This window comes from Festucalex cinctus, chromosome 1 (genome assembly GCF_051991245.1).
Source record: "Festucalex cinctus isolate MCC-2025b chromosome 1, RoL_Fcin_1.0, whole genome shotgun sequence".
Taxonomy (NCBI): domain Eukaryota; kingdom Metazoa; phylum Chordata; class Actinopteri; order Syngnathiformes; family Syngnathidae; genus Festucalex; species Festucalex cinctus.
The window spans coordinates 58,503,306-58,524,276 of record NC_135411.1 but is presented as its reverse complement, the minus strand read 5'-3'; the positions used below and the strand labels follow the sequence as shown (position 1 = coordinate 58,524,276).

Sequence of the window (20,971 nt, the reverse complement as noted above, 5' to 3'; positions counted from 1 at the left end):
TTTCCGGGCAACAGCAGCCCCCTGAGCTGCCCTTCTGCAATGTCACCTCCACTCTTGTTTCAACCTTGTAGCCCCTGCCCCCTCACCAGGCCAGTGCTGACGCCAGGGGAGGGGGACGCTGATGCTGGGTGACAGTGACGCCCAAGTGAAAGGGTAACAGGGCCAAGGCCCTGCAGCAAGGTGCATTGGAGGCAGGGTGGCTGCCACCGAACATGCCATGGGGTTGTTGGGTCTTTTGCAAGCTGTAGCACGGGGTAGCTACTAGCTGCTCACCGTTGTGTTATGAGTCATAGCTTGTTGTGATGTTTGGGCACCATGACTGAAGGCAATGGGTTTGAAGCTAGATCACCGGTGTCCTTTATACGTATTGTAGTAATAACATCAGGTGATCAGCTTAGACAGCGGCTCAATTAGTCACACGAGGAAAGACCACGTATAGGTCGTACATCTTGCCATGTTCAATGGCAGACAACAGCCTGCAGTGGGATCATTCTTACGCACAAGTCACACTTTACTGTCAGTCTCCTGGCAGTCTCTTGGCAGACCCCACTACACAACAACAACCATCTCTTATGGATTGCTGAGGCCACATTCCAATTATGAGATGCAGAGATTGCTTACTCAGCCATAATTTTACAAAAAATCAAATAAAATCACATTTTGACCGCTTGTGGAGATGGATTATTGAAACGTGTTTCAAAGTGGATGGATTTAAAAGCATTTGCCATTCTTGTGCCCATCTGGTTACTGATAACATAGCGTCTCCGAAATGCGAAATGGAGGATGTGAGCAATACTCAACCCCAAATAAAAGTCAAAGAGACAATAGATTATTCTTGTATATCATTACATATACAAAGGATCTTTTATCATAGGTAGTATTGTGGTTCACACAGCTAATTTAGGAGTGAGTCACACTCAATGCACATTTCGCAACCGCCCTGTGATTGACTGGTCCAGAGTGTAGTCTTTTGATTCCACTTCACAGCGTAAGATATACAGAAATTAAATGGATGGATTTCACCAAAGATCGGTTACTGAATTGTATAGTGCAATAGTGCACATACACTATATATAGGTTGTTGTTGTTGTTGTTTTTTTTGTTGTTTTTTCTTCTTTTGGCATTCAAACTTTGTCTATTGTGTAAATGTTACAGATTTCACAGGCTGTGCACACAATAGGAGAGGGGAGGTTAATCTTTTGTTTGAGCATGGCCTGGCACTTGTCAGTGTGGTCTGGACAGGCTTCCAGGAGGGGTTAGTCAAGGGCATTTGAAGTTGTTGACTTGGGATGCTGCTTCGTGCTGGTAAAAGTATCCAAGATAATATGAAAATGCAACTGGAGATATATCATTTTTCCCCACTGAAAACAATATCACTATATGATGCCCTCCAACTACTTGCCAAAACATTTATTGCTAGTTAAATGCTGCGTACAATCCCTTGTGCCGATCTCCCTTCAGACAACCTCAGCTTCCTTGTTAGATGCCCAGTTTTCCAAAAGTACTGTTCAGATGCCGGGCTGTCCTTCTACTTTTATTGTGCTCTTTGCGTCAGCCAGAGAAAGAAGAGTTATTAGATCCCAAAGGGAGGTGACTTAATTGTTTTTCCTTGTGATGTCCTCACTCCCTTTATTCTTTCAAACCACTGCTATTCCTCTCTAATGAATTCATCTCCCTTGTTTTGACTGACAGGCCGATGGCGGTGGGGCATTCCCTAACGCCTGAGGAGCTAGGAGGTGGAGGAGATAGCCAGAGAAGGAAGAAGAGGCCGTCCAGTCGAGCCTTTGAACAACTTGGCAGTGCACAGGTCAATAACTCATTGTCCACCTTTTATCCTCCACACAACTAGAAATGAAAGAGGCTGCACTTTCTCTTTTGCATTAGAAGTATTACCTTGTTGAGCTGTGTTTCTAATTAAATACAACCCACATGAGTCAAAACCTGAGTAGTTCATGTTAATGTGTTTTTCACCTGGGCACTTAATATTCCTTTCCCCTTATATAGTCTCTGATGTTTTTGCTGTAGCTTTAACTAGTTCTCACTGTCCCCTTCTGCTCTAGCAGATAAAAGTCCAAGGTTGCAAAAAAAGTGGTCCTCAAAGTGTTCTGGGCTCGAAGCTGGCCGCCCACGTGGCACAGCTCAAACAGAAGAGCCAAGGCAAAAAGACACTTTCAGGGATGCGCTATAGGGACAAGGAGGCTTCACCGTGCAGCTCAAAGCATGGACACAGAAGCCAGGGCAACAGACGGGAGTCTGGGGGACACAGCGACACAGGTACATGGCTTCCCATTATTTCATCCGCGCAGTCTGATTCTCAGGCCAAGGAGGGCGAGATCTCAGAAGGGTTGTCCAACTTTCTCAGCAGCAAGTGTGGACAGTGGTCCCCAGGAGAGTTGGGCTGGGGAGCCACACCGTGGATCTAGAAAAGGGACACATGATTCCACTCATCACAGCAAGACTGGAATGAGGGTTAACCGTGGACAGCGACGAGAGTCATTAGGAGAAAGTTCGAATCCTGAGACTGACTCATCAGAACAAGGTAAGATGAGAAGATTTGGTTATCAGTGAAAACTAACATGAACTGTCACACACACTAACATCTACTGCTTGATCAGAAGTGACAAGGATAGGCAGCAATCAATTCTGCTCTAGGGACATTTGAACTCACAGGCACCAATGTAAACCTAAAGACCTCGATCAGACGAATGCTAATGCATTGTATACTCTTGCAAGACATGCAGCGTCACACACGGGTGAGCCTTAAAATCTGTAAATCGATCTGAAGGCAACCAGATGTGGGTGAAAAGGTGAAGAACACCTTGTTTTAAAGACAAGGTGTGCATGGACGTTTTGACACCTGAGTGATCAGCCTTGTTGGCTGATCTGGGCTACATGTGCAGCTGCAGACACTTGCCTGTGAGAGGCTTTGACAGCCCTGGAGACTGAGGGACTGGCTGCTTGATGGGAGCAATGTGACAAACACACACACGCACACGCACAAAGTCACTCCCACTCGCCGTCGTTTTCCGGCTCTGTTGCATGTGGGTTCACACCAGGAAATACCATCAAGGCAAAACACTTAATCCATCATTTCAATGAACAGTTCAACATTTACTTGAATGCTAATGAAGTGTTTGTGAAATAATGGAGGGACGTTCAAGATAATCACAGTTTATCAATGCATTTGATAAGACTAGTAACTTTCTAACCCAAAAATGCATGCTCCTTTTTCTCATTTTCCATCAGGAGAGGAAGAGGAGGAAGGCAGTAATGATAGCGATGAAGGTCAAGACCTAAGAGGCCAAGCGCCACGAGATGTGACTTCTAGCTCCCCTGTGACAGGTCCAAGTCCTTCGTCCATTGTAAAACTAGAGGCCAATCAGAAAGCCAGGAACAAAAAACAGAGACAGGAGCTTTATGGTAAGGCTGACAGCTGATTTATAAGAAATCTTGACGAGAAGCATCTGTTTTGTGTTTCTCCTCGTGGCTTGTTAACTATGTCTGTTTCTGTAATTGAACTGCACAGGCTTCCATACTCTTTCTGGTGCAGAAGGGGAGGTCAAAGTACGTAAGAAAACCCCCTGTAGGCCGAGCCCGGCCAGTGCAGTGAAAAACCGCCATGAGGACCACAACACACAAGGGGTTAGCAGACCATGCACACCAAGGTCCAAGGAGCCTCGGTGGGGAAGCCACAACAACAGGGGCAACCGTTTCCGACGTAGCATGGGGCTGCCTACCTTTCCAACAACGAGCGAGAGGTTGAAGAGGGCCACACGCAAAAGTACAATGTTGAGAGGAACAATTAACAAGGTTAGCCGAAAGTCATTTTTCATTAATATATATCACATAGGGGTGTCACGATTCGCCAACTCCACGATTCGATTTAAATTTCGATTTTGGGGTCACGATTCGATTTTTTTTTCGATTTTTTTTTTTTTTTTTTTTCCGCTCCCCCACTTTATAACACAGAGGCATATGCTTCTGTAGGCTAAGGCTAGTCTATGATCATTGGTTCTATTCATTGTACAGTAAATCTTATTTCAAAAGATCGGCTACATATAGGTGATGCAATTTCCATATTATTTTTGTGTAAATTTATGTAATATATGATAATTGACATTAGGCAGGAATGATCAAATTCAAAGAATTTATTTACAATATAAAGTTAACCGTCTTGTTCTTACTGAAGTGTAAAATAAAAAATAAAAAAACAAAAACAAAAAGTCACAGTGGGTGCCTGCCATCTATTGACTGTTTTTGGTTACAACAGTGTGCTGTGCGTTCCTCTTAAAATAATGTGCAATGTGCAACAACAACAAAAAATATATTGTATCCAAAGTCATGGAACAAATACAGCCTGAACAAACTATATCCCAACATTTACAGTTGCTGGGCATACTGTAGCGTGGTTCAAGTACACTAATTAAATGTTTGAATCCAGCGTTTTCCAAGGCTGCAGGTCTGCTGCTATAAATAGACCTATGGATCTGGCGTTTCGCGCGAGCTGAAGTGTGTGGAAGTTTCACTGTAAATGAGGATGAAATAGTTGGTTGGACCGTTGTTTTCTCACTTGTTTTTGCCGCCGGCTCCGCTCCCCTAGTATGTATGTGTGTGTTTGTGTCGGCTGGTGCCCGTATAATGGTACTTCAGTTTGAATGCGCCAGCGCGACACTCTGATTGGAGGACTGTGCCAGCGCGACACTCCGATTGGACGACTGTGCCAGCGCGACACTCCGATTGGACGACTGTGCCAGCGCGACGCTATTGTGTATCCGTGTATTATACCCCTATTGGTTATTGTTGTTTCTCCTCCGTTCTGTCAGTTCTGTCAAATGCGGTTATTATTTGTTCACCTTCCACTTTCACTCCCTTGTCAAACCCCTGCCTGAAATTTCAATTAAAACTACTCAGATGTTAAAGTCGACCCGTGTTTATCTACTCTATATTTTCTGTTATTGTGTTACTTCCCTTCCCCTTGACGAGCCGGGCGTAACACCGTGGCCGAGTACAGTACGCGCACATAGCATATCTTGCAACTGTGGTCTTTTTATCGACAACGTGAACGTTGTCGACATAACTCACCGGGAACGCAAAAAAGTTTCCAAACTGGTGACGAGAGAAGCGGGAGCGGCTTGAAGCACCATTGCTGTGTCTGTCCGCGCTTGCCATCATGACTGCAGGAGAAGTCAGCTAACAAGTGCCGTTAGCTAGTAGCTGAATGGCTGCGTCTCATTTGCTTTCCTGGGAGGTGGCGGTGGCGGCGGGCGCGGGGGGGGGGGGGGGGGCGGCATAGAATCGTGTGTCCTCTCTTCTATTTCGATGCTCGAAATCGTGACGTAATTTCGATCGATTTCGATAAAAAATCGAAATCGTGACACCCTTATCAATATACCATATATTAATTTGATTTTTGTGCGTAAAGAATTTAACCATGAAGAGTGAAATACCATGTTTGCTTAACAAACATATTGAAAGACTACATAAAAGCAAAGTGTTAATGATGGACAGATGAATGCAGTTGAGGAGAGCCCTTGAGGGTGTCTAGAAAACTAATGCTAACCTAGTGACATTCGCCAATGAGGGTAGGGGTTTGATTGCATAGATTTAGTAAGGGCGTCACAAATGTTGTTTTTTTTCACGATAGGTTTTCATTCTTGGATCAGTTTATTTTTTTGGAGGTGAGAGGGGTAACCTAGGGCTAATTAATCGGTCAAAATTTTAGGCAGTAATTTCTGTTGTAATTAACAGATGTGTAGCCAACTTACATTCATCTCATTGCCTCAACCACTATGCACACTGGATTATTGGTAAGATTTTAAGTCTTTTGTCAAGTGATGGTACTAAAAAGATTCCATAGATTTTATTTATTTTTTTGTGAAGTATTTGGTGAACGTTAGCTTCTGTTAGGCTGTAGAATGCTCTCCCCAATCGCCTGAGGGCTCCACACCCCATTGACGTTTTGAAACGGGCTCTTAAGGCTTTTCTTTTTGCAAAAGCCTTTTGCTAGGCTTTTTACTTTTTACTCTATAGCACTTTGAGATTTTTGAATTATAAAGTGCATTAAAAATAAAATTCCTTATTATTATTATTTGCTTGTGACCTTTGTGAGGAATAAGCGGTCAAGAAAATGGATGGATGGATTATTTTTTGATGTTACCAGGTCTGTGGAGAACTTGCTTTTGAAAAATCGTCTTGCAAGGGTAAAATTGTCATTGAAATTTAGAGTTTAATATTAGCAGGACATCATGAAACGGACAAAAAAAATCTTTCACTTGAGATTACATTAGTACAAAGAAATGTATTCTTAGTTTGCACCAAAGTCTAAAATTTTCACCCTCATTTTGTCCATTAGCGGAAAAATAGCTGGGCCCCGTTGTCAAAGAGTGAAGACAGCAGCAGAGGCAGAAGAGCCAAGGAGCAACAGGTACCAAAGAATTGAAACAGCCACATTTTTTAAATGTTAAATGAGTTCTGACATGTTTGTATTTTTCTCTCAATGATCCACAGACCACGGGTCGAGCAGTTAGTCGGCTCCTGGAAAGCTTTGCGGCCGATGAAAGCTTTCAGATGGATGGCAGCAGCTTCTCGGAAGAGGAGGAGGACAATAGCGATTCATGCAACAAGAACCCTGAAGGTAAACTAAATTACATAATATACCTCACAACAGCTTTTCAGGGATGCAAAAATATTTATTGGGATGTTTGCATTTTCAGTTGCAGTTGCTAATTGCGTCTTGACCAAAGAACTCTTAACGGACGGACTGAAGATACTGGTCTCAAAGGAAGATGAGCTTCTGTATGCTGCCAGGATCCACACTATGGATTTCCCAGATATGTAAGCAATTACACATTATACAAGCAGTGTTTTTTTTGTTTTTTTTAATTACTCCAAGGATTTTTTAAAAATAAAATAAAATAGACGATTGTTGATGACTGCATTTTAGTTATAGATAGGCTTTTCCTCCATTTTGCATGTTTGTTTCTTACCTAAAGGCCTCGTTATAGTTCTGCGTCAGGCTACAGCGTAGGCGTTATGGTAGAGCTCTGCTTGTGCGTTTGCCTTCATACTTGTGCGCAATACACATCACAATACACATCGGGTTCTGCTGCACTTCACTCCAAGTCGCCACGGCTGGGACGTCACAGAGTGGAGATTCCTCTGCATTTTTATAACCAATTCAGGAAGTTCAATTCAATTCAGGAACAAGAAACAAAGCCAGGGGGAGAGTTGGCTCATCACCATGGCAATTATTGAATGCCAATTTGCAACTGTGTCGACCGTAAACTCGCCAAAACACAACAGTATTTTATTTTCCCCCTCGTCATGCACACGTATATCCACACATACAACTGTGGTCTCCTGCGCGGGAAGTAGATTTGCGCCACCTGCGCTTACAAACACGGGTCTATTCACTAAAGGTTTGCGTTGCCTTTGCACTGCGCTAACCGGCAAAAATAGAGCAATTAGGGAACACCTCATTCACTAAACACGCGCAGATGGGGAAATCCGTCACTAAGTGCTCTGCCGAACAGATTGCGTCACGGTGCGCCGGTGTTATTTGCGCGTATGTAAATGAGGTAATTTGCATACATTTGACGCAAAATATGGCCGCCCCAATGCAAATGAGACTCATTGATATGCAGCGTCTAATTCACCAACGCCAGCGCAAATAGCCACACCGTGTTTTGCGTGACGTAAATAATGTTTTTGGAAAGCATGTATTAACCTGACGCACCTCGATCTCCGGCAATGCATGCCATTTGCCGCACAACATGGGAGGCTGATTACGCAGAGAGGAGAGAAAGAGGAGAAAAAGAGAGAGCGGGGGAAATATTTCCGTGTTAGTTTAGGACACATAACGTAACCCGGGCTGATCGGCAATGGCGGGGAGGCATTTTATGATCATTCTTACGTGCCAGATGCATACTGTACGCCCACGTCAACCTCTGAAAATATATTTTTAAAAAACGATCGCAACCAATAATTTGTTCTTTATGAATGAATGACGTCGTTGTCGTCCTCTCTGCTCTGTGCAGCTTAATGACGCTCGAAACGCTTTCTCTCGGTCCAACCTCGCTTTCTGATAATGTCATCTTTCTCGCAACTGTTAGTCTGTTACTATAGCAACCATGTTCTTGGCGCAAATCCATTGCCATGTGTGGTAAATCAGGTGCAAATTTGCTCCAAGCTGTCATTTTGGTGGGCGTGTTTGCGCCGGTATATGATTAGAGCAATATCCTTAGTGAATAGGTGGGTAACTGGGCGGAGACTGCGGGTACAGTTGTGTGTGGTGCAATATTTCGTGCTATTACCGGACGCAGCGCATTCTTAGTGAATATGCCCCACAGTTGCCTTCACTGAAACTAGAAAGAGCGAGAGAAACAAAAAGCAGAGTACGCCATCGAACGGAGCAGTCACGAGCGATGCTACGTCCCGCCATCTACGCCAGAATTGGCGACATGTGCGCTGCACCCAGCCACGAGCTACGCAACACTTAAAATTCGTGACCTACACCGGTCATTAACGCAAGAGCAAACGCAGAAGTATCAACCAGGCTTTAGGATATCAAGACTAATGTACACAGCAATCGAGCAGCAGATTAGACAGCTGATGCAACAACAACATGGCAATAAAAATATACCAATTTTGTTGTCTCTTTTCCAGATTTAGTGTTACGATTGATGGGGAAAGGGGAAACCGCGCAAAGATCTATTCACTGGAGCAACTGCTTCGGGAAGCTGTAAGTTAATCTACAACTGTCATTACTTGACATTGAGCCTGTAAATACCTTTGTCCCTCACCTTTCCTTTGTTTATTTGATTTGTCACGCCACTTGGTATAAGTCTCAGGCAAAAATATGAATATCAAGAGAAGGTAGGAGCAATAGACCCAGTTACTGGACCCATTTCTCAGTGGCCAAGATAATTTTGACTGAAAGATCTTTGGTTGGATCTTAAGAGAGATCATCCACAATTTTCACCAAGCTCCTTTTCGCATACACACTCACACCCACATCCACACCTCATCTTTCAAAAGGGTCTCTCGTCATGGCAACAGTAAATGAAAGCAACCTGAAAGAGCCCCCAGTGAGAGGCGGATGTTAGGGCTGCCTGCATTGTTGAAAGGGGGGTCTGGCAACCAGCAATCACAAGCTCTCTATTCAGGCCTTCTTTGGTATTACTCAGCAAGTCAGGATTTACTACATCCAGGCTTCCGTTCCTTTCAGCCCTGACTGGCACATTGGCATGACATGCCGTAAGCACTGCTTAGAATTGCAGCACAGTGGGTACCCATGAACTTGGTGGCACTTCGCTCATGCTGCTTCAACATGTGTGTTTTGATATTTTGCACAGCTTGTCATAAACCTTAACGACATTTTGGTCTGGATGTCAGGTCCTCGATGTACGCCCAGAGTCAGAGGCTGTGCTAAATGACGGAACCAGGGTGTGTGCTTACTGGAGTGAACGTTCACGCTGCTTGTACCCAGGCTATGTTCGCAGAGGTGAGACATCAAGCCCATTTATATCCTGTGGATCTCAATTCTTCACTCTTCTGAATTTCATGTTTGACTTACAGGGATTTCAACCGATGAGACGAAACCAGGTGTAATGGTAGAGTTTGATGATGGAGACCGAGGGAAGATTTCTGTACCAAACATCCGCCTCCTACCACCGGGATATCAAATCCATTGTGGGTGTCTTCTTACCATGCACCTTTTCAGGATGTTTTTCTGTAAATAAGTGCTAATAATTGAATTCAAAATATCGTTTCAAAGGTGAGGAGACATCCCCTGCTGTGTATGTACCCAGTGGGAGTCAGGTCAAGAAAAGTCCCAGTTTTAATAATGCCTCTAGTGACAGACTCAACTCTGCCAGCACGGTCAAAAACAACCAACCGCTAACTCTCCAAAAAAGAAGACCAGGTAGGAATTTGTCCTCTATCTGCAACATTATAATTGTCCTAATTTTCAAGAATACTTAAAAAATGACTACATAAAATTGCAAAGCACATACTGGTCATTGTACACATAAAACAACAACATACAACAATGTTTAAACATTTTGTTTTTGTTTTTTTTTGGTCCTAGGGAGACCAAAGGGATCTGGGAAAAAGCAAAAGCAACAACAGCTGGCTGAAAATGCCAATAAAAATTCTTCCCTTTTTGTGGCATGGCCTTCATTGACCGGCACCAGGAAGAGGACGTCCCACAATCTATTTCAGCTCAATGGGACACCTAGAAAGGCGTCGAGATTGAGGGAGGATGACTCATTTGCCTTGACTCAGATCCAACCCCTTGTCTCCACTCAATCTAAAGGACTTTTCAGCAGTAGCTCCTTTGAGGTGGACTCATTTAGTAGCATTGCAAATGGCTACTCCTCCTTCTGTACAAAGTCCACAGGATCACGTCCAGATTTATCTGTTGGTCCGAAAAGTGCGCTTTATGGACAGAAACGAAGACAAGACGAGTTGGTAACACCAAGGGGGAAAAAGTCTGGACAAGAGTTTTTGGTCAAGTTAGATCATGAAGGAGTAACTTCTCCAAAGACCAAGAACAGCAAGGCTCTCTTGCTGCGAGGTGCCACGCCTGTTGTGAGCGGAATGCCTAAGACAGAGGTTTACTCACATCCGGTCCTTCTCGTTAAAGACAGCAAAAAGGGTGACAAGTCTAGGGTCGAACTTCTAAAAGGAACCACAGCCCAAAGAAAGCCTTCCCCTTCATTGCATCTAGGAGAATATGGAGACGTGGGCTTCAGTTCTCACCGAGAGTGTCATAGCTCCTACTCTGATATGGATGATGAAGAGGAAGAAGAGCAGGAGCGGAAAAGGGCTGAGCTTGCATTAGCTTCAGGGGGGCTAAGGACAGCTGGACATTTCCTCTCTCATCTCTCAGTTTCATCCTCTTCTTCTGGTTCATCCAGTTCCTCCTCATCAGGCTCAATATCTAGCTCCAGCCTGTGTTCCTCTGACAATGACTCTTCATACAGCTCAGAGGATGAGGAAAGTTCGACACTAATGCTACAGAACTGCATGTCTTCTCACCGGGGACTCCTACAACCCAGTGAACCCTCCACTTCCTCACGGCATCCTTCATTTGTGGCGAAAGCGTTGGCTGTTTCCAATATCAAAGGATCACCTGGTGAACATGTCTCCAACAGTAAATCTCTTAAGAGGAAAGACTGCAACAGTTCCACCTCTAAGCCATCTAGGGAATTTGTGAAGAAACCCAGAATGCTACCAGATGACATTTCATGTGTTCCAAGGCCCAAGATGACCACATTCCTTGCGGGACGCCAGATGTGGAGGTGGTCTGGCAGCCCTACACAGGTGTGAGAATGATCATTTCCAGTGCTTATCAGTTTAGGGGGATGTAAAATAGTCATTAAGGAAGATTGCTGAGATGTCTGTATTTTCACAGAGGCGAGGCCTGAAAGGTAAGGCCAGGAAGCTTTTCTACAAGGCTATCGTGAGAGGCAAAGAAGCAGTGAAAGTAGGAGACTGTGCCGTGTTCCTCTCAGCAGGACGCCCTAACCTACCATACATTGGTAAAATTGAAAACTTCTGGGAGTCTTGGACTTCTAGCATGGTGGTCAAAGTCAAGTGGTTCTACCACCCTGAAGAGACCAAGCAAGGAAAGAGGCAGCGAGACGGCAAGGTAAGCAGACATTTGTAGCATACTTGACAGTCAAATAAGGTATTTCCCCGTAATGTGTTAGTTTTGATGCAACTAACCGTAACCCTTTTTCCACCCAGCATGCCCTGTACCAGTCATGTCACGAGGACGAAAATGATGTCCAGACAATCTCTCATAAGTGCCAGGTCGTGAGTCAGGAAGAGTATGAGAGTCTGATGCGCAATCAGAAGCCTAACTGTACCTCTCCAGACCTGTATTACCTGGCAGGGACATATGAGCCCACCACTGGTCAGCTGGTCACTGCTGAGGGTGTTTCAATCTTGTGCTGAACCTCTATGAGGAAACTACTGAAGAATTCCTCTGCCTGAAATGTCAAAGTTGAATACTTTTCATAGATGTTGATTGGTTTATGGCGAGCCGGGACTACACACTGGAGACTATTGACGTCTAACCTTCGTGGAAGAGGAGACTTCAAAAACTTTTTAGTAGAATGGCTGAACTGTGGGCCTTTCTGTGCATCACAGCCATCAATAACTGGTGTTATATTGGTCTAACGCTTCCATAGACCCAGCTTCTATCACATGTCATCAAAACGGAGTTGGGCCAAATATCTCTGGAGGACCAATTTGATTAAGGTAGACCTGAACCTGAGCAAAGAAGTGAAAGTGAGACTTGGGACTCTCCCAAAGCCTCGTCATTCCAGGGAAGTTGAACATGTATAAAGTTGATGTCTGTAAATATTTTGAAATTGATCCAAATCAAGCCATACACTTCAGTACCTCTCACCTGTCTTCACTCTTCAGGTGTACATATTGTACAGATGGAATATTGTATTGCTGTCCGTTGTCTATATGTACATAAAAGCTATTTTATACAGGATTATATTGTATATATGAGATGTATCTTTCCATGTTTGCAATTGATTTATTTTTATATGTGTATAGATTGTTGTTGTTGTTGTTGTTGTGTTTTTCTCTTTCATTTGCTTTGGGAACTCATGATTGAAGATGTTAGTGTTGCACTGAGTATGCCCTGCTGAGACAGAAACAGACAGAGCACAAAGAGACAAGGATTTGATGTATAACAGGGTAAGGCTCGCTCTCTAAGAGATTTCCAGTCACCCTGTTAAAAAAAAATAAAAATAAAAATAAAAAAAAGGTCAAGTGGCTTTTTTTGTAAATGTTCTGTTGTTGTTTTTGTATTTTTTTAACCTATCTATTTGTTTTTAAATTTATGTACTTCTCAACAGCATTTTTTTTTTTATGGCAGATCCCAATGGACTGCAAACATACATAAATAATTTAAGATATGAATGACATTTGTGTCATCACTAATCATGTCCATATAAATGAATTTAGAACAAGACTGGTTCTTCTAACAATGTAATTTAATGTGCTACATCCTAAAAAAAAACATACCAAAGTGGCTTGAGTATCTTTATTTGAAATTATGTTATGTAAAGCACCTGTACTCAATTTGAATCAGAAATCACTGATAATGTCTACAATACTCCTCCCTGTGTGTATTGGTTCTGCATCGTGACAATGGCTTCTTGCACATGTACCTGCAGTTTTGTCTAGTGCAAAACAAACAGCAAAAAAACACAAAATTTCCAATAGACCAGCAGGGAGCAAGAGCATGAATGTCCAGGTACTGACAAAATATGAGATTGAGCTTTCAAAAATGTTATTTCAGTTTGAATATCATACGTCTATTTTGTACAGTACATGCACATACTCGATACCAACTGTGAAGGACAATCAGATTCACAAAGTAATGGACTAAGTTCATTCAATCTGAAAATTACTTAAATTTATTTAATTTGTGCCAAGTACCTTTTGTCTACTCTAGTCTTGTTTTTTTTTTTTTTTTTTTTTTTAATGCAATCCTGACTCTTGTATTGACAAAGGTTTATTTTGTTCGCCAATACTTTATTTATTTTCATGTCATTGTTGCTGTTTGTTGAAAGCAAAGAGCGCTTTTTGAGAATGTGACACTGTTTTTTCAAAATCGGTGTGATGTCGCATTTTGCATTTCTTAAATAAAAGTGGTCTTGTAGAGGCCAAACAGTAAAATGAAATAAAAAATAAAAAAAACACTGGATTGTTCTCATCCACAAACATCTGTGAATTATGTCTATTATTTTGTCTGTGCCCTCATCAACTTAAGTTATCACGACATGTATGTACACTGAACGATTTGAGGTTACTCAGATTCATTTTGAGAACACTTATCAGACACAAAGACCTTCGCCTGCCAAATTTTATTTGTTGAACTAAGTATTTCCGTGTAAGTGTCTCGGGCTGAGCTAAGTTTATGTGAGCATGGAGTTCCATGGTAAACAGACAGATCTGTCACAGCATCAGATAAAGCCTTCTGGCTTTAACTGCCAAGCTCTGTAAATATGATGCCGACTGATTCAGAGATACAGTAGATGCACATTCTTCTGATTCAGGCTAGATCGCGCACACACGCCAAGCTTCAAAAAGAATGAGAGGCCATAGTAAAACCACAGATAAAAATTGCTCGTTTATATACAATTTAAAGAAAATAACATATGAGTTTGTATAAGTTTAAATTGGCATTTAAAAGAATGTTTGCATTTAGTGAAAAATAAATTACAGTTTTAAAGGGGAAGTCAACCCAAAACCTTTCTTTACAATAAATGTCGCATGCGCCTCTGCCCCATACTAGTCTTTACTATCGCATTTGTGGGGGGGAAAAAAAACCAGCAAAATCCTCCTGTTTTTTTTTGTTTTTTTTTTAATATCATCACATATTAGCCAGGGCAGCCATTTTGTTACTTGCTGTTGACTGAAAATGACATCACACTTGGTTAGGACTCAGATCATGACCAATCATGGCTCAGCTTAACAAAACGTGAGTTGTGATTGCACGTCACCTGAGCCCTGAGCAACTGTCATTTCATTTTCAGGCGACAGGAAGTGACAAAATGGCCACCAACTGAGATTGATTAAAAAATAAAAAAAAGTATGAATTTTGCTGCTTAACTCATATTCCACAAACGCAATATTAATCACAATACCATGTATTCAGACTAATGGGACTTTTGACTTCCCCTTTCAGTATTCCACTTAAACACTAACATTAATCAGAATACTGTGTTTAAACTAGTAGGGCTGCAAAGAACATATTATTGTGAAGAACATTTGTGTTCATTGGACACTAGTGAAACACTGTCAATTTAGCTTCTTGACCGACAGTGTAGCGGCCAAGTACATTTTGAGTTGACTTCTGAATTGTCGATTTCAAAAGAAAGTTTACAACTGAGATCAGTTAAAAACTCACATCGTCTCCCACTAAAAGTAATGAAGAAGCTGCTATTTTCGACTGAATGTGAGATACTTCATGGTAACTTCCAGCTCATATATTCTTCTCAGATTTTTCACAAAAGAACAATTCACATTAATCCTTGAATAATGATGCTGACAACACAAATGACAATTTTGAAGTCCAAAATATGTATATTTGATGGCTGACTTTCCTCCAAATTGAATCAAACAGAAAATTTGCAGCTCCACATTTGCATACATCCCCATCAGCTTTGTCAACGCTTATCTCTGTTAATAGAGTGACTGAACCGCTGACAGGGCCCGAAGGAGAAACAATATGGGTCAATGACTTTCTCTGCGGGCCCACGGGTGTTTTCGTCCTGCATGGAGCACCATCGCCGTCACCCATCCCCCCTGAACGCCCTCAACAGGGGTTAATGGGTACATCAGTCATCTCCAACAACAGCCCAGTGAACACAAACAGGGCTGTTTGCTACCACAACCTTTTGTGTTGACTATGGCCACTGCCCCGTGTCCGAGTCATGGCCCTTTGCTGTCTCAGCAACGTGCGGGCAGGAGGGGAGATTAAGACAGGGTGAAAAGTGGCAGTGGGAGTATGATGAGGTTAACATTCTTTGTTTGGAGAAGGCCTTGCCTCATTACCCCTCTGTGCTTTGAGATACACAGTCAAGATAGGAATAGTCTGCGATCTAATTTGGAAAATGTGGGTTGTAAGGGACGCAACCGCCCAACCGATGTTCATGGGAAAGCCGAGGTCACGTAACTGTTACCTTTCGTAACGTGCCTTGTATTTTTTTTTTGTGTGTGTGTGCATCAGCTTGCTCAGCATCTAGACTGCGTTGCTCAGTGTCAACAGGAGGAATACTTTCCTGCAGAAATAGCTACACCTCATAAATGTCTTGCCCTCTGCTTGACCCTGTCTGACCTCTGACTGCGAGGGGGTTGAGGTTGAGCAGGGGACAGACAGCCTGGTGTGCATTAGTGTATGTGTGTATATGTGTATAAAGGTGGGGTGGGTGGCGGGGGAGTATGCTGGAAAACGTAACTGAGGTAAGGTCTTGGGTCTTAACAAGATGCTGGCTCTCCCAGCAGGAAAAACATATCAATCAAGTGCTGACTGCCCTTTCTTAAAGGGCACTAAAGCCCTGCTCATTCATCGTTAAGCATATCAATTATGAAGCAAAAGCAGCCATCATCGAACCAACCTAACCATATTGCAAGCTCTACTTTAGCAAACATTGTATGAATATGATATTTTTGTAAAGTCCGTGGGAAAAAGTCGACTGCTCCTGAAGTTGATCAGTTTTACAGGACAAATGTGCCTTGCACAAAAAAAATTCTGCATGACATCATCATGTGTGATGTCATTTATGCAGCTCGCAAAACCTTAGCAAACAGGGTGTGACTTTTGCAAGTCCGCTGAGGCCAGGGGTCATTTTAGTTTTTATAGTCCTCCAACAGCTACTCGAAATTCGTGCAAAAATACGAAGCAAATGGCCATTTTACAGAGTGGGCTGTCAGTTTCCATACATAGGATTGAAAATATTAAAACATACCTTATTGGAGTATCTGTAAAATACAAGAAGAATGCTAAAAAAAAAAAAACCCAAAAAACATGGAAAATAGCAGGTTTTGTGGGTTAAATGTTATGGGGAATTTTATAGCGATTCCTTTGAGGTTTTATCTGTTTTTACAAATGCTCAAATACATTTTCTGCGATGACCACAGCACCAAAAATATAATGTGACAAATGTAGCACGACTGTCCTGGCTAGTCAGTACAATATGGCCATATCCACATTATATTGAAGGGGGGGGCAAGTCGATTTGCCTCTTATATAAATTTGCCTCTTATATAAATTAGGCCCATGGTCAGACAGTCAAAACCAAACGCACACTTAGACGAACAACAAGCATCTACCCTTAAGGTTGGTGCCCGCCATGTCTGCCCTCAATCCATCCGTCACCTCTAATGCATTTCTCAGTTACTTCTTATTAGTCACGAGTAAAGATTCTGTATCTGTTATGACAGAAGAGATTTGAGCAGTATTACATTGGATTAGTCTTGTGTCTTCACGATATATGCCTGTTCTCGTTCTGCATATGAAGGACGGAAAAAGTGAATCTTTATAGTGATTCTAGAATGATTCTAAGTGAATATAACACAAACAAGGATGCAAAATCTTCATTTACTGAGAAGTTGTGATTACTTTAAAAGAGTGGGTTGGAACTAATATGTACAATTTGATCTGGTTGATGTAAAAACGATAGCGTGCCAACAGCCACAGTTGTTATCTCAGCAGTCCAATAACCCAGTACAGTAATGGCAAGTAAAGTTACAGCCTGTCATAAAAGGGGTCAGGTGGCGGACAGTTGGAAACCTCTGTAGATCTTATAAGTAATGACTTTGCTCTTTGTAAGAGGGACACGTACAAACTGGTGAGGTGGATCCCACTTCGGTTCATTGTCAAGTCAAGTCAAGACATATCAAGTGTCGTGATAAACTCTTGTGCCTCTATAAATGAAAAAGATTAGCACGTGTCAAAAAATGTGGTTGGCCCTTACAGTTGAAGCAGTGTTATGACTGGAATTCTTAATCGGCGAGACATTTTCCATCACTGCACCTCCACACAGAAGGGATGCGGTTGACAACGAAAGATGTTAAGAAGGCCATTGGTGACTATATCTTCAAGTTGTCAGCATTACTCCTATGCAATATGGGAAGTGCTATGCATTTTTAGGATTACATACATTCAGTGTGCAGTTGGCTGAAACGTTGTCTTCTTGATTGCAGGGTTCGACATTAACGGTGGTCTGATGGCCCATGGCCACCACGTGACTGTGTTTGAGACAGATTAGGTTAACAAATTATGGCCTGAATGGGCTACCTGTAAACTTCTCGGGCCAACTTTTTAATTAGCCAATCTGGCAATTTTACTTCCCATTATGCTTTCTACAAGTAGTATACGACAGTGGAAACAGGCGTGGCGGTTAGCAGAGCATCTAGCTCGGTTGTGTTCTGATTACTTCAATCGCCACAAATAGTTTTAAATTGCTGTAGCGGACTTTGAGTTCAATGATCTGTGCAGCCTTCTCAGCAATTAGTCTTTTTGTCTATTTGTCTTTAGTCATTTTAATAACAGCTTCACAATTAGCACAAACCTGGCGATAGCCAGATTGATATTGTGATTCACTGAAGGAAGTTCTCCACAATATCAATCTGGGACTTCTTCTTTGCTCGGGAAAGGCGGGACATTCTGTACAATACTTCGAGCTGATTGGACGATGCGGCATTGTGCACGTTTGTTTTGACCAATCACAGCCACGGATGAAAATGCCATCTCTGTTCTCACCGAAGGGGAGGGGGGAAGCACAAATATCTTTACCAGCTAAAAATGCACAAAGTTCCTGTCACTGTTCAACATTCAACAAGGAAACTGTGAGTAATTCTGTAAGAACAGACTTAATTGTAGTGTCCATTCGTTCATGTTCGGTTTGTTTGTTAGCCCTATCGTCGGCGTTGGCTTCCTGGTTTGTCTCAGCTGCACATCACGACCAAAACATGATGTCGCTCTGTGATTGGTCTGAACCACCAGTGGTTCGGATCGGTGGAAATCAACGGGCTCGGTACAAGATGAATTCTTAGGAGTTTGTGAACTCACAAATATCGCAAGAATTCCTCGGCTGTCTTAATGAAGTACGTCATTATGTGGCTGCGACCCAGTGTTTAGACAGAAACCACAGCTTGTGTGGAAACCCCAAATGGAAGATACTACTAAATGTACTTTGTACACTGTTGTATTGAATTTAATTCTTTACACTCGCCTTAAAAAGAACTTGTACTACCCCATATTGTGAATGTGAATTTTTATGGCCACTAGATATTTTTCTTTTACTACGTATTTCGTTTTCAAAATTCATTTTTTATTGTGTACAGTGTCCGTCGTTTTCCGCTGGGGTTAAGCTACAAAAAATACCCACAATAAATTAAATCCGCAAAGTAGTTTGCTTAATGTTTTATATTTATTATAAATGTATAAGGCTCTAAAACCTCTCACCACACAGTATATACATTTTTCTCATCGAGGCATTTACATTTTCTCACATTTCTCTCTTGTTTAAACATCAATTACTGCAAAAAAAAAAAAAAAAAAGCATGAAAATTGCACCAAAGAAAATCCACGAAACAGCAAAGCCGCGAAAAGTGAAGTGTGTTATAGCGAGGGAACACTTTATTCTACAGGGTGTCCATATAGCCTTGGACACCGGTAAAAATACAAATGGCCCTACAAATTTGATGAATAAATGTATATTATCTATATTGTTTTCGAGTTGTTTTATAAATTATAAATTACTTTCTCTTTTAGTAGTAATCATTACATTATTTATTTTCTTTTGTTACGTATTATTACAGCTATCGTTTGTTTTTTGTTTTGCCAAGTGGCTTTGTTGTTGTGGTGATGAAGTGATGAGTTTTGGTGATGTGCTGGGCTGTCATGCTCAAAAATGTCATTGATGTTGCATCATTAAAGAAAGTAGGTGATTTTCAACACAAGATTGGTGAATAATTAAAAAAAAACAATCATATAGAGACCGACTAATAGTATAGAATTTTTGAAAAATTATTAAATTGACCAAATTCTGATGTGAGGAATCAGCCCAAGGCTAGCGATATACAGGGCTAGTGCTGGGCCTCATTTTCCAAGCTTTAACGCAATGAGGACGTGAGGTTCTGATGTCAACTGTGTCATTTGCATTAACATTATGTTCTTAAAGGCAACAGACAAAATTGGCTTGATTTGATTTGACAGTTACAAATAGGGATGCACGATAATATCGGTGGCCGATAATTATCGGCAATTATCGACCAATTTGACGTCAAACAGATAAACCAGATAATAAAGAAATCCAGCAATAATTATAGGCATGCCACGTTGGTCCATCTGTTGTGGTTGTGGCTCATATCAATAATATTCAGCTTCATGGTGCTTTACATACATTGAAACATTGTGCAAAGTTTATACAATGTTTCAATGTATTTGTTAGACTTAGAGTAGGACTCGAAAGTATATTTGTATTCAAGTTAATTTTGCAAACAATTATCGGCTTACTTATCGTTTATCGACATCGGCACTTCTAAATTATTGGTTTATTGTTATCGGTTGAAAATAGCATTATCGTGCATCCCTAGTTACAAAAGTTTAAAACACACTCAAGACACCTAAACAGTGTTGGAACTAACGCCTTTACATTCACAATGTTACATAATGAAACTACTTTTTGTGGTAACCTTTAATGTAGCGCTTTACCATTCTATAACGGCCCAATAGTTATTGTACGAGCGTTACTAAAGTTATTTATGTTCGCAATTCTTGTAATGTCCCATCTAGCGAGATCTCGTAGTTTGGTGTTGGTTTTGTGTGTGCGCGCACTTATAACTCCTGTTATGGTACGGGCGGACAGATGGATTTCAACAACGATGTGTGCTGCATATCGCTTGATGGCTTGTTGCCCAGGGTGAACGGCCATTTGTCATACAGCGATATGAGGTGGCCTCGGTGAGAGAGTGAGAGTGAGGGAGGGAGGGTGGAAGGCAGAGAGAGAGAGAGAGAGAGACATCAATTTCTTGTTTTTCTTTTTAATACCTCTTAAAAACCTCACATACATCAGCCTTATTGAAAAGCATCTCAATGTGCTTATTGAGGCTGTTCATCCATCTTTTTTATTTTATTTCAAATGGCCAGATGTAGGTAAATTTACAGTTTCTTTTCGTGAGGCTGAAAGTAGTCTGTTTGCTTGTCAATGTTGACAATGTCTTCAGTTGATTATTATTTTATTTATTTGCACAGCAACCTTCTGGTTTTGAAAGTTGTAAAAAAATAAAGATACCTGTCAAAATTTCTGCATGTTTTATAGTTCCATTAGGCTTTTTAAATTGTTTTTATTATTATTTTTTTTTTAAAGTAAAGTAACTTCAAGTAGTTACTTTCATAATTGAATAACTAGTCAAGTAATTAGTTACTTTT

The 20,971-nt window shown here is 41.6% G+C and overlaps 1 protein-coding gene across 9 annotated transcripts in view; it reads left to right on the top strand.

The window, feature by feature from the left end:
* The window catches only part of bahcc1a (BAH domain and coiled-coil containing 1a), an 84,479-nt gene extending 70,724 nt beyond the window's left edge, over positions 1-13,755 (top strand). For 5 of the 9 annotated variants that reach the window (XM_077497121.1, XM_077497137.1, XM_077497096.1 and 2 more), the window contains 15 exons: positions 1,693-1,807; positions 2,061-2,274; positions 2,363-2,539; positions 3,247-3,420; positions 3,527-3,810; positions 6,353-6,424; positions 6,508-6,634; positions 6,714-6,834; positions 8,665-8,740; positions 9,394-9,502; positions 9,577-9,690; positions 9,776-9,922; positions 10,088-11,325; positions 11,417-11,653; positions 11,752-13,755. In XM_077497121.1, the coding sequence (XP_077353247.1) occupies positions 1,693-1,807; positions 2,061-2,274; positions 2,363-2,539; positions 3,247-3,420; positions 3,527-3,810; positions 6,353-6,424; positions 6,508-6,634; positions 6,714-6,834; positions 8,665-8,740; positions 9,394-9,502; positions 9,577-9,690; positions 9,776-9,922; positions 10,088-11,325; positions 11,417-11,653; positions 11,752-11,961 (3,415 nt within the window). In that variant the 3' untranslated portion in view covers positions 11,962-13,755. The remainder of the gene's footprint in view (positions 1-1,692; positions 1,808-2,060; positions 2,275-2,362; positions 2,540-3,246; positions 3,421-3,526; positions 3,811-6,352; positions 6,425-6,507; positions 6,635-6,713; positions 6,835-8,664; positions 8,741-9,393; positions 9,503-9,576; positions 9,691-9,775; positions 9,923-10,087; positions 11,326-11,416; positions 11,654-11,751) is intronic. The other 4 variants (XM_077497163.1, XM_077497146.1, XM_077497111.1 and 1 more) reach the window with 2 other exon arrangements.
* The last annotated feature ends 7,216 nt before the right edge of the window (positions 13,756-20,971 follow it).